The 14,208-nt window shown below is 40.3% G+C and overlaps 1 protein-coding gene across 2 annotated transcripts in view; it reads left to right on the plus strand.

Moving 5' to 3' along the window:
• PLCB1 (phospholipase C beta 1) overlaps positions 1 to 14,208 on the plus strand; it is a 315,759-nt gene that overhangs the window by 285,918 nt on the left and 15,633 nt on the right. For both annotated transcript variants that reach the window (XM_019472918.1, XM_009282521.2), the window contains exon 31: positions 8,942 to 9,006. In XM_019472918.1, the coding sequence (XP_019328463.1) occupies positions 8,942 to 8,980 (39 nt within the window). In that variant the 3' untranslated portion in view covers positions 8,981 to 9,006. The remainder of the gene's footprint in view (positions 1 to 8,941; positions 9,007 to 14,208) is intronic.

A 14,208-nucleotide genomic window follows, 5' to 3' on the forward strand; every position in this document is an offset into this window, starting at 1 on the left:
CTTCTCGTGCACCCCCAGCCTCCTCGCTGGTGGGGTGGGGTGAGAAGCAGGAAAGGCCTTGACTCTGTGTCAGCACTGCTCAGCAGTAACTAAAACATCCCTCTATTATCAGCACTGTTTTCAGCACCAATCCAAAACACAGCCCCATACCAGCTACTGTGAAGAAAATTAACTCTACCCCAGCCAAAACCAGCACACATCCTAAACTCAAACTTCTTGGTGGAAATGCAGTTCAGGCTGCTGTGATTGATTAGATAGCCCTAAGATGAGCCTAAGCAGATTTTAGCCTTTTGCAGTGGGAATGAGGCAAAGGTTTTTGGAGGAGAAAAAAAAGTTGATACACTGGTAAGCAAAAGTAATGCACACTCTTCCTGTAATTGCATCTTCTTTCAGTTTATGAGGTTTAGTGAAAAGAGACAGGGATTGCACTGCCCTTCTCCTTACCCTCTGGAAGTTTGGTATCATGACGGAGCCCAGGGCGTACTGCTTTCCTGGTAACTCTGCAGTTCAGATAGAGGCTCAAATCTCAGGGACATGAATGCTCAGGAGCAATGTACTGAAAGCATTGGGTGGAATCTTCCTCAATTCAGTACCACTCCAATATATCCATTTTTCTCAGCTGTTCCCATGCTTGTGTACTTTCCTGACTTAACTGTGTTCCAGAAGTGAAAGAATTGGCCTGTATCTACCCAGCACGATCAGCTGAAAATACTTTTGTATAAACCTGACAACAAAAGTGTGGGTGGATAAGGTCAAACCCAGATGCCACCTGCAGATATCCCCTTGGCGTACGACTAGAGTATTATTCTCTTCAAGGCCGGAAAGGGCTGGAATTGAGTCAGAAAGGCTGGGTGGTCCCCAGATTTAACGTGCCAAGAAAGAGTTGCAGCCTGCTGTGCTCTTGGTTCCTCAGGCTGGAGATAAAAAACACAGTTAAGCCATTCTGCACTTCATAATGTTGAGAAGACAAATCTCAGCGAGTGTCTCCTGTTTTTCCCTCATCACCTGACCTCACTTCGGCTATTTTGTCATTGCTTAGAGTAGTTGTTTTTATGAACTTCAAAATTAGGTGGTAAGTCTAGACATGGTCCACCAGCTGAGTCAATAACACACTGGGGGTTTGTAGCTAATTTTTCAGGGTTATATGCTGTTTGGAGCAGGAAATCCATTATTTTAATTAGCAATAAATAGGAAATAGTCTGCTGTGAATTGATCTTAAACAGGTACTGCTGTACTAAATTAGTTCAAAATAAGCAGGATTCTCCATTGAGCAAATGGATATTAAGGCATCTTGAGTTTAGAAGCAGTAGCCACATTATCTGTCTGAGGCTGACTTTGGTTTCCGAAAAGAATGAAGCTGAAAATCTGGTCTTAGACACAAACTAATGAGCTTAACACAGAGTACGGAGCATTGGGACAGAAGGGACTTCCCCCATGTACTCATTTGAAGAACTAACTGGCATATATATTACATCTTACAAAATAAATGGAACTAACAATTTGTCAAAAACCAACTTTTTTGTTTGTTTATTTCACAATTATTTAATGTTTAATGACATTTTGGGAGATTATGTTTTCTTGATGTGGTGTTTGTTTAAAAGATTCTTTTATCTGACACTTCACTAGGAAAAGGATTTGGATTTTAAACATTCTTAGGAAATAAATCTGCTGCTGCAGGGAAAGCTATGCAATCTGCTATATTTAACACAGAGAAGGACCTAAAATTGCCTAAGCTATCACGCTAGCTCTGTAAGACAAGCCTGTGCTATTGCTTTCAGATTCTAACAGTATTAAAATTTGGACTAATGACTTGTATTTCATATAGTTTTGCAGATGGGAGAGTTGAGACCTTAGCAGTGAAATGACTTGCGGAAAGTTGCAAAGGCAGTCAGTTTGTCAGATAAGACAACGAAACTATTTCATTTGTATGAAGCATTGAATCAATGAGACGTCCATTTGCCTGATGCTTATCTCAATTTCACTGGCATTTGCTCATAATCGTTTCAGAGATGTTATTGGTATCACTTTGGATATGTACTGGTGTGATTTAGAATGATGTTTTGGGGTAGGAGAAGAATTTTTTTTTATTTGCAATCTTCCAAATTTAACTGTCATTTATGGAAAAGCCACTTCTGTCTCAGCATCAAGATCAGAGGACTTGGTCCTTTACATCCCCTGAAAATAATTTACTTGCAAAATACATGTATCAACACTTTACACTTTAAAACAATCAAATAACGTGGTACACTTGCTAAATTGAGGCAACGCGTATGTTTCACTGAAAAGCTTTGGGGCTTTACTCTCTTTGACCTGTTTACTATAAGGACAGAGGGAAGACTGAGCCATTGCAGAATACTGCTGCAGGCTGTGTTCTTACAGAAATAACTAGGTTAGCTGATGCTTAACTAGGCATCAGACAAGTAGTTCCAGTTTTGGGTACTATATACCTTATTTTAAAATTACGCATTGTGCGGACAGAAAGCTATTTTGAAGGTGGAGCTAAGCTGATTTCTCTTAATTTTATGGTTCACCACAGAGAACAGAGGTCCTTCCCAGTCCTTGTTACATTCTTACACATATATGTATATATACGTCTTCGTAACACTTGAGTTTTAAAGGATGAGGGAGAATTCAGCATTGCTTAACATGAAATACTGAGATGCTTAATCTGTATCAAAGGAATGTTTGAATGTGTCATCTAGGCAGCGTAAGTCTTTAGGAGAGGAAAAGTGTCCTTGGTAATGCAGATTCTTGCATAAAGTCTTTGACAGCTTCGTACTCTCCTATGATGTAACAGGTTTTGTGAACACTGATTGTTTTCTGTATAGGAGCCTTGGTACTCAGGCAAGAATCCAGCTTTACAGTAATGGGACCATTATAGGACAGCTAAAAAGGCTTCATGATCACGTAAGAAAGAAGTTAGTAGTTCCTAAAGCTCTTGGTGGCCATGTCACCATGGCCAGTGAAAGAAGTGTTGACTTCACTTCAGTTATTTTAGTGCTTACTGAATAATAACAAAAAACCATTCTGCCTAGTAGAAATAAAATATAATTCTATGCTTCCTTTCTTTGTTTAGCCCACTCCCAATGGTAATCAAAGTCTCTTCGATTCTTTCATTCCCTTTAGTTGACCAGATTGGAATGCATTCCTTCATAACTGCTGATGAACCCTAAAATAATCCCTCGCCAACCTGCTGTTCTGGATTAGCTACAACAATACTGACTCCCTTAGCATTCTTTCCATTTTTAAAGTAATTTTGACTTCTTTGTGATGAGTAGTTGATTCACAGGGGTTGCCTGACTACCTCTCAGACGAAGGCAATTTGCCAAATGCATCCATGGAGTGAGGAGTGAACTTTTAATGTACTCTGACTGATATCAATAGCAAAATTCAGATTGACTTCAGTGGAGTAAGCCCAGGTCCTAAATGACTAAGTCTTTGAGACTTTCAATTTAAGTCATCCTCTGAGACACTCACAGAATCTTGTCGGCCTCATTACTGCAGTGCGTTAACTGTTCACGCTTGACCAGAGCAACATGAACTCTGGATAAAAGAGTCCCAGATTGGACTTTTTGTATCTAACGGTCATTTATTGTGTTAATGGAAATCTGTTTCTGAGAAATAAATTCCATTCTCTCGATCTTTGTCTAGCTTGCAAGCTAATAAATGTTATTCTACATACAGTAAAGGTGATAGGTAAAATGTTTTGTACCTACAGAATTTCAGTGATATTCTGCCTGGACCTTGTATTAAGGTTTGGGAGTTTTGTTTGGGGTTTTTTTGAGCTGAAAAATATATATTCTGACCTAATCTTGTGGTATTTATGGAGCTGTTGCATAATAGTAGTTGATTTTTTTAAAAGGGTGTAACTAAAGTAGTCAATAGGAAGCAGGAATGGAAATGTACTTTTCTTGCCCAGGACGAGAAATAGGAGTGCGTATGAAGACTATTCTTGCTGCAGTTGGATTGTGTATGTGTAACTTAAGTGTGAAATTGCATAGTGATGGGTTTCACTCACATTGTTGTTAAACCAGTGATTTTCACTGGCACGCAGTAGAATTAATCTGAATTGGGTTTACTGTTTCACTTAGTGAGATCAAAGCCAGGACCATTCTCTTCCTCCTGCATTTCTTTCTCCGTCTGTCTACTTCACAGTCAGTCTCGGATCAATTAATAAGCAAACCTACACGTGCGTTGTCTTTGTGACAGGGATGTGGAGGATCTTTTCTGATCCAAGGAAGATGAGAAAATAATAAGATTTCACAACTTTCAAAATATGACTGCAAGTTGCTACCTTAAATGTTTTTTGTACTGTTTCTGTGTTGCCATGAGCTAGATTTTGTCCTAAGTGTCTGTTTGTGCAACCTTGCTGTAGATTACACCCCTGGGAAAGCATGCCCTCTATCCTTTCTTTTCCTTTTTTGCTTGGCTTTGCAATTCAATCCTCTGTTTGTAGATACCTATATAAAGAACACTCTTATGTAAAACACATCTGGCACATTATTTTGAAGATGAACTCTACAACACAGCTGGAAACAAATTTTGAAAGCGAGTCATGGCTTAGTAATTTAGGCCAGAGCTTCTTCCATAAAGACCGAGACACTTTTGCTTGGTCCATTGATTAAATAATGGACAGTATATACCGTTTTCCAGATGGCTTGTTTTTTTGCCCCAGTTTAGTGGCCAGTGAGCACTGCTTGCTTCTTAGTCATCTGGCCAGAGTTTCAGCAGAAATATGTCCCACCAATTGCCACCAGTGAAGAGGTATCCTTTAGCCAGCTGAACCTTTGATAAGAGCAATATACTACAGAAACAGGAGAAGGAGCTAGGCATGAATGTTTCATTTCTAAAAATCTTAAGTCACTTGGGTTGCACCATTGCTTAAAACCTCCATTTCCCCTCATACTGCTTTTTAAAATCTTTTCTTCTTTCTTTAACATGGTGATTTTGTGCTGCTCTGGTCTCGGAAAACACTGTGCTTGCCAAAGGCAGAGCCAACAGCAACACATGTAAATTGCTGAAAAACTGGGAGAGGTGTGAATTATATAGAGAACTAAATGATGTGCTGTGAGGCAGCCCTTGTCGATAAGCAGCATTCCCTTTTTCTTTTCCCTGATACAATACACTTTCCTTCACTGTATTTTTAAAGCTTCACAACAGATTATTGTAAAGAATACAGTCATATTAACAACATTTGATTGGAGGTCTTAGGTCAGCACAATTTATTGTGGTGAATGACCAGGTTCTGTGCCACATTTCTATGTGCTAGCAAGAATACAAATCTGGACTAATTGTGGCAGTAGTTCATTATAGGAATGTCACAATGAATGAGAACACACCACAGCTCTTCATGGCAGCTTAGAAACCAGAAATATAAAATGCAGCCTTTTTTGTGGCCCTTTGCACAAGTGAGGGCACATTCAGGATCACCAGATAAACCAGAATATATGCAACTTCAGTATTTTAAAAGCTTAAACTTGCACTGGATTGATTTCTGGACTTTCTGATGTCTGGTGTCTTCAGAAAGCTGCTGGGAAACCAGCATTAGGTAGACATTGACTTTGAGTCGCAGATAGCGTTTTAACACTTCCCCCTGTCATTAGTGTTCTTCTACAGTCTAGTTCCCATGTGTGTCTTCTCTAAAATGTTGCCTCAGCACTAATAGAGGCAATAGTTACTTGGTTGCGTGGTTATGATTTGGGAAAGTATACCTATTTTCTGCGTTGTATTATCTATGCATTAGAGATTTCACAAAAAGCTGCTTAATGCAATGTCTGCACATACAGAAAGATACTTCTCGCACTAGAATCAAGAAGTTGCTTGGGGATTTTAAAGAGCAGGTAATTATGACAACTACAGTCATGACCATCAGAACAGAAAAGAGCTTGAAATTCGGTGTTTGTTTTAATCCCTGTGTTTCTCTCTGACTTTCTCTTTCTTATGCTGCAAGACAATGCCTGGAGCTCCAAAACTAGTGAGCACCCCTGTGGTAAATATGTGTGCATAATATATAATATACGTTTGCTACACTAGCGTCATTTGGATCGGGAGAATCCTAATGGTGCAAGCGCACCGACTATATTGTTAAAAGCTCTATAAACAGTATAGGTTTTGAGTGCTGTGTACCCTACTTACAGCTAAATAGTTGTATCTTGTAACCTTATAATTTCCTGTCACTGTGGAATTCATGCTATCCAGATATCTCTGTTACTTTCAGTGGACTGTGTTTTGATAAATAATCAAAGGGAAAATCCTGTTTGATTAAGTAGAGGGGTTTTTGTTATCATTTTGGGATGTTGCTTTTATTGAAATGTTTACTTATTTTGAGCCTGATGTTCATCCTCCAGGTAGGTAAAATCTGCACGTTTGCAAATGCGTGCCTACTTTGCACACCCAAGTCCTGGCGCGTGAGCACTAGTCAATACATACCTGCAGTCACCTGCATGCAAGGTAGACACACATTTTCACAAACCAAGATGTGCACTTTAACAGGGAGGCTGGCTAAAACCGGTGCCAAAAGTAAGGAAAAGTAATCATGTTGCACAAACTAAGGAATTTAGCAAGGGGATGCTTAGCAGTGTTTTCCAAGACTGGTTTTGAGGGAATTTCTCATCAAATCTTAACCTGCCTTCAGTAGTTACAAGCCTCATTGAAGTAACTAGGCCAACATCCACAGTAACAAAATGTTTGTGTGCTGCAAACTTATATGTAATTTTGTAAAAATTGCCAGTTTTAAGTAAGGCACTTTATCTGATTTGTCTGTCAGTGGGAGCACAAAACCAGTGAAGTATATAGATCAAAGGGACAGAAAAATGGAGTGCATCAGGAGAAGCGATAAGGAACTATGCAAAACAAAGTAGCTTTCTTTTTTCACTTTACATTTCACCTTCTTGCTGCTACATTTTTTCTGCTACAAACTGTCACCTTCTGCTTCCTCAGCTAATATTTTAGATTCATTTTGCATGACAAAATGGTGCAAGCTACCACAATCACTGGCACCCATTTCCTGACCATCTTATACCCAACATGTATCTTATAACACCATTTGTGTCAGTGTTAATGCAGTAGTTTTACAGCCCGCTGCTACCAAGGTGAGAAAGAGTTCAAGGAGAAGATAAATAAAATGGTTTCCTTCATTTGTTGCAACACAATATAAGAAGGTGGCATAAGTCCCCTTACACAGAATTTCAATCAAATCCAGCCACGTTGTTAACTAATTATATTTTTTTGCCTGCCATTGTGACTCAGTTAGAAGGCATTTATGAACCTGCCTGAAAGTAAAATGAGGACACAGTGCTCAAACGTATTGTTCTGCTTCTTCACCCATTACCGAGGAAGTGACTCCATAATTATATTCAGTTTAAGAAAATACTTCGAGAGGATATGTTTTGTAACACATTTTAAAAGTACTACTTCAGTTATTAACCTATTTAATCTTTAAATATTAAACGAGAAGCTTTATTTTGTGCTATTGTCTGTTTCTATTTCTTTTTAAAGGTTTCAATTTTCAATTTCATTTGTGACAAACCTGACAGCTGAGATAAAATACAGTTTACCTCAGTGAACTTGCATGCAACTATTCCAGGGCTGACTCTCACCTAGTATCACCACATTACACTGGATGCCATTACAGCTCTGGCTCCTGGACAATGTAAATACAATACTGTCTTGGATACGTGATAGAGTATAAAGTATACGATGTGGGAAGTGCCAAGATTTTAGTGGCACCAACTGTATCATAAAAGAGCTGTGCTTTAACTTCTACAAACAGAACCAAGTTCAGCAATATACTCATGCAATTACTACCCATATGAAGCAGTAAATTGCTTAATACTGAAATAACACTCACTTTAGAGTAAAACAAGACAGTTGCCACAATAATTTAACACAACAGAGAATGAAACATACTGCAGCCACTTGAAAATGGCATGGCAACGTTGTTTAAAGACTGCACTTGGCAAGAACCAAAAAGTCACCCATTTTTTCAGTTCCTGGCTATGATTTTATAGCCACCTTCTAGTAACGGCACAAACTAAAAAACTTGGGTCTTTTTGATTGCTGCTGGATTACCTTCAGGACTTCTCTGATCCAGACCTTAGACCTCTTCAAGAGAGAGAGTTTAAGTTCAGGGTGATCAGAGTGGCATGTGATGAACCACAGCTATCCCAGTGAGTCAGCTCTGAGGAGCACGTAGCTGCCTGCAGCATGTCAGGGTCTTCTAGGTAGATGGGACAATCTGACGATCCTGCCGCTCTTTTGAACTATCTAACAGAAGTTTCAGCTCCAGAGGTAAACGCCAACTCAGGACGAAGGCGAGTGAACGGTAGTAACATCTCCAACAGCAGCGTGTCCCACACCTTGTCCTGCTCAGGCACTCGTGCAAGACTGACTCAAAGGGAATAGGCTGTCTGGTGAAGGAGCAGCACCATTCTTGTAAGCACTTGGCGATGTCCTTGAAGGTTTTCCGTCCAAACTGCACTGAATTCATGGGATTAGGCATGATTGCAGTCTAAAGCCTTCCTGCTGCAATGGCCAGAGGTATTTCTTCAAGCACATACTTCAGGTGGCATGGCTGATGCTCATTTTTCCCTTCAGAGACATGCTGCTTTCCCCCTCCCAGAAAAAAAGTGACACTTCTTGCGATGTGCGTAAGCTGCAACTTCAACTAAACCCGGATCTCCCGCATAACACAGTTGAAATACTGTCCTTTTTCAGTACGGAGTGACAGGTTGTGATAAATAGACTGGTTTCTCTGGCTAACATGTACCTAGTCAAATATTAATGAGCCAGCACACAGAAGCATGAAGTAATCTTTTGGTTTTCATTAAGTGCATAGATTAAAGAGATGTTATTTTACTGTAATGCACAGAATTATGTCATTTCAGCTTAGAGTAATTGTTAATCACATCAAATTGAAATGATCCTTGGTTTTGTTTTAAAGAGCATAGAAGAACAAGAAGTAGAGGAAAAACAGAAGTAGAAATGGAATATGAGACTATAGTGAAAGTGAGTGAAACGTTCCCCTTTTTATCTAGTAATGCTAATGTTGTTTTCATTTTACATGTCAAAACTAAGTCAGGAGCGTCCACGACTTACTGCCTGGTGGTTCTTCTGAAATCTTTGAGCAATTATAGCCCTGATTATTATCTGCTAGATGCATAACATATGCTGCCGCTGACCATTACATCCTTTTTATACCGTGAAAGCAATTTGTGGCTTCTTCAAATCACACCCCACCCCATTGTCTCCCTGCCTGTTTTATTTATTGCTGCTTTTGCCCCACCTCAGTGCAGCGGTCAGGGGCTGTCTGTAACAGCATGATTATACAAGCTTTCTTTCCACAGCCCCTTGGGTCATCAGAATATCCTCTGTTCTCTGCTCACAGTAGCTGCAGTACTCTCAGATCAGAAAACCAGGCACTATGAAATGTGTCTCTGAAGAGGTAAAGAAGATTGATGCGGGGGGAGGATGCGGGGGGAGGAATTGACAGCATCTGAATGTGGAGGTGTGCGATGGGGAAAGATGTTGAAGGTAGGAAGTCTGGGTACCTCTGAAGATAAAGCTTACCAAGCAGATAAATTAAGGATTTGTCATCTGGGACGCCAGAGTATGGGTTAAAGAAAGGATTAACCAGGGCATCGGAGCAGGAGGAAAAACTGGGGAGAGAAAGAGAAAGAATTTATGAATGCGAATCAGTAAAACAGGATTAGTGAAGCCTAAAGGGGAAGATTTAGAGGTAAGAGAGTGAGTTTTTCAGGGAGGAGGAAGGGAACAGAAGACAACTGGGGAAAGGCAGGCAAAGCCTGGAAGAAAGATGAAAGTAGATTAAAGTAAAAGAGTTTTTTTCATTGCTTTATGGAAAGGCTGATGATTAGAACACGCTGATAGAATGAAGAAGTATTTCAGGGGTATCTCTGCTACCAGGAGACATGATTATGTGTAAGCAAACTTCCTGAAACCTCCTGTAAATATAGTCATGCCCAGGTCTTGAGCTTTCACTGTCAAGGGGGTAGCAATAAGCCACACGCCTTTGTCACTGAATCAGTGAATCCTGCTTGCTTTGTATTTTTATTTAATATTTCACCTTCTACTGCTTTCTTCTGGAATGCTTTGATATGCTTTGCTTGTCTTTGAGGAGAGAACCGCCATGGCTTCTCAGGACTGTATTTGGTAACAAAACCTGCCTTTCTGCTGCAGTTACCTGGATGCAGAGGATTTTGGTTAATTGCCAGGCAGGCAGTGTTTGCTTTTCAGTGTCCTTGGGCTCAACTCGCACGCGTGTGCAGGAGTAAAAGGAGCCTTCGAGAGAGAGCTGCAGCTCGTCCTTGCTACGGAACATCCCTCTGTGGCTTTTCACCGTCCCGCACAAGGTCTTAACGGTTGTTCTATAATTCATAGTCCTTCCTAATGACAACCAAGGCTCAGTTTTGGGGACTACTCCTCTTCCAGTCTGTGTGGTGCCAGCACCAGCGTTAGCAGCGATGCACCTTCAGCAGCGGTGAAGGCGCACGTTTGCTGTGAGCGCTGTTCTGCTCCCTGGCCAGCATCAGTATGGTGGTTCCTTGTGCTTTCCCCCCAGGTTGTTTTATCAGCCTGCCTAGGGTTTTTTGTTTGTTTGTTTTTTAAATACTTACCATGTATACTTCTACGGACATGTACTGGCAAGAGAGAAGGAACCAAGTCTGTATGTTTGATCTGTGCCTTGCACAATACAGATTGACTTCTATACTTTACTGAAAGGCGAACGCTAAGTAAGTTTGACTGATTTATGAAGTGTGACTATAACTCGATTTGTCAGGCTTTTTTGCTGTGAATCACCTGTCTCTGCCCACATGGACACCAACATATTCTTCATGTATCTATACATATCATTACATGCTTGTGGTTTATTTTAACATTTTTCTTGTTGCAAAATAAGTGATCATTTTTTCAAACACTTGTTAAAAATAACACAATTCTAAATATTGTTTAGTTCTCTCATTGTGGTAAGGTTAGAGATTAAAACTGCTAGGTGGGGCCTTGATTTCATGAATGTTGTTTTCCTCTTGGACACAGGCAAGGCAACTAAAAGAGTACGTTTCCTGAGCAAAGTAGTTGTGACAAAAGAAAGTAGAGCCCATAATGAATATGTTGGCACCTTGACAGTATTCAAAAGAGTGACTTACTGAAGATGGCAAAATTAAATTGGCAATTTCTCACTAGGGAAACTGGGATTTCTTTTTTGTTTGTGTTTTAAGTGTCAGAAGAATATTGATTTCTCTTCCTGAGGGATGTTCTGTCTTCCTTTCCTGAAAAGCGGGAGGATAAGAATAGAGCTGAGCTGCCTTGAAACAACTCGGTGAACATCTGAAAAACCAGAAGTACTCGTTTTAACTCTATTCTTGTCATACATCACTTACACTTTGAACAATATGAGGCCAACCTCCTATCACCTGCCTGGGTCAAATTAGGATATCTTGGGAGGATGTTGGGGAACTAGGCAATCCAATTGCCCCTGCACAGTTAGAAGGAAATGAGATCTCGGAGAAGAACCTCCTGTGACATCATGTAACCACTTATGACGCCACTGGAGTTATTCTTTCCTTTGCTTTGTCTTACTCTCAGGACTTCAGCCTCATGGACTGTGTAAAGGGAGTGATGTTAGGGGAAGCTATGTATGGTGGAATTACCATTATGTGTACCCTATCCGTGCAGGAAAATTGGGAAACAAAATGGATTAGCACTGAGTACGCAGGGAGCTCCAAACTGGGGTGAAGAAATCCATCGCCCCAAGGTTTGCCTCGCTCCAAAGCAAATGTGAGAATGATGGGAGGAAGCTTTTTTTCCTTCCACCCCTTCCTGCCCTAAACTCTCACTGCTGCATCCACAGGGCAAGGCAGTTTAAATGCTTTGAAGTACCTGGACAGGAGGAGGGCAGGCTGCACGGAAGGAGAGAGTCAAGTTTTCCTGCAGGCCATAAAGGAGTATCTCAGCTCTCGCTCCCGTGTAAGAAACCGCTGGCTTTGGGCTGAACAAACCTGACGACCTTAGAGAATATTTCTATGCGGGAGAGGCATATAATCCTTCTAAGCTGTGATAATAGCTGTGCGGAAATCTAGAGAAATTACCTAAATTTACAACTTCATTGAGGAACTGTCTGAATCCACTAGTGACTAAATGTTAGTCATCTATAGGAGGAACTTCCATTTAGTTAACAGTTATGTTTGTCAACAGCAGAAACCTAAGATACAATTTTTGAGACAGAAAAAGAGAATGTAGACTTACAAGTCTGCTCTGAACATGCAGCTGTTTTTACTCCATGCAGAATGGCTTTTCCACTAGGATGTTTTGGCCGGGTAGGGATGGCTCATGAGAGCTCTAAAAAGGAGGACCTAAAAGCTACTGCTACACTTTCCTCATCCTTTAAGCTCTTTCAAATGAACACTTAAGTGCATGATAGATTTTTTTCAGGGGGGCTTCAGCCATATGTAGGTGTTGTCTAGAGTCAAGCCGGCATTTTTTCTAAACCTGGATTTTTGTAAGTCCTTTAATAGCTGTTATACACAACCAGAATTCCGCACGGTGCAATGTCAGCCTCCATGTTTAATTACTGTATGGCCTGTGGGAATGATATTGCATGTGGTAGCTCACATTCTGACAGCTTTATTTTCACAAAGTAGGTGTTAATGCCTGAATAAAACATATGGCATGGAGCTCACAGGACAAATTATTTCACAAACTGCTGATACTGAAGGTTAGTGTTTCTAGAAACTATTAGTACATAGAATAGCTTATCTGTGGTCCTTCTTGAGATTATTTATATTAGTATATTTAGAAGTACCTGTTTGGATCAGTGTTTTATTCTGCAGGGTGTTATATAGGTCAGTGAGATCTCAGTGTAATATTTCCGCTCTTAAAATGCTCCTTTCTGCTGAAAATTCTGCAGGTTCAGTTTTCGAAGCAGAGATCGGGTTTCAGGAACCACTATTCCTGACAGGACTGATGGCCTTTGTGGCAATTAAATCCTTCCCTGTTCTTTTAGTAGTACACCGTATACCGCATAGCTTGGCTGCTGCTGAAGGTGAGGTATGATAGATGTACGAGCCTGTAATGCTAAGTAGCATGGAAATTGTAGAAGCTCCTGGGAACGGTAACTCATTGCCACTCTCTTTCTCAAGGAATCATTGTAATTCTGAGCAGGGGCTCACGCTCTCCGTGGCATAATGGAATACATTCTGCAGTAACTTCTCCCCAATTCCATGTCCGTGTTAAGGTCTCCCCTTGGCTTGGAGTACCCTTCATTCCCATTTGTATTCAGACAGACACTACTGCAGCTCACACTTGAAAATACTAATTGGTTGAAAATTAATTCAATTTTTTAAATTATAACTTGGCCTTTTTACTTTTTAAGTGACTTTTTTTTAAGACGGGGGTTAACTTCTTGTAATATCAGCTGCCCTTTAACGGTTGCGACTCCCTCATAAGCAGATTTAGTTCAGTGATACAAACCATGATTAAGGATTTTGCATAGGCCAAGATCCTTTCTCTTGGCTGCTGCAGGAATTGATACAGTGTGAAAAAACAATAAGCCTGCTCACAGGTCCAGACCTTTTACGTGAAATAGGTGTCTGTTTTCTGATCCAATCACCAATAAAGTAGAGAGCACATACTGTAAATCTGAATGTTGCCCGCTAAGAAGCTGAAGTATTCTGTGCCCTGCTCTATTCCTTTTTGAAAAGTTTTCTGGGCAAGTAAGCAAGCTTCGCCACCCAGTCTTCTTAGTGTGACCATCTGTTACAGGTGCCCACCACGACAATGTCCATTTTCATGTCCAATTCCGTCATTACCCAGAGACTTTCAGCAGGTCCCTCTCTTACAATATGCTGGAGATCAGAAAAAAAATAAAGATCTTTGATAAATATCTCACCAAAGACCCTTTTTCTACCTGTCCTCCCTGAACAAACTGTCTTTTGTACGAACATTTCAGTAATGTGAATTTTTATACAAAATCCGTGTTTATGCCAGTGAAGTCATTATTTTGATTTACTTAAGAATAATCAGGTGCCTTCCCTTTTTGACCCTCATTTGTGAGTGTATGCATCCACAAGCACACAGACATGTCATAAGACGTTTGACTCAGTATTCACCCTTGTTTCCCTCCTATAACCATTTATGAATATCAGTAAGAGCACTTCTTTAATAAACATGCATATAACAGAGAACATTTTT

The sequence above is a fragment of the Aptenodytes forsteri genome, unplaced genomic scaffold, assembly GCF_000699145.1.
Source record: "Aptenodytes forsteri isolate BGI_AS27 unplaced genomic scaffold, ASM69914v1 Scaffold5, whole genome shotgun sequence".
NCBI lineage: Eukaryota > Metazoa > Chordata > Aves > Sphenisciformes > Spheniscidae > Aptenodytes > Aptenodytes forsteri.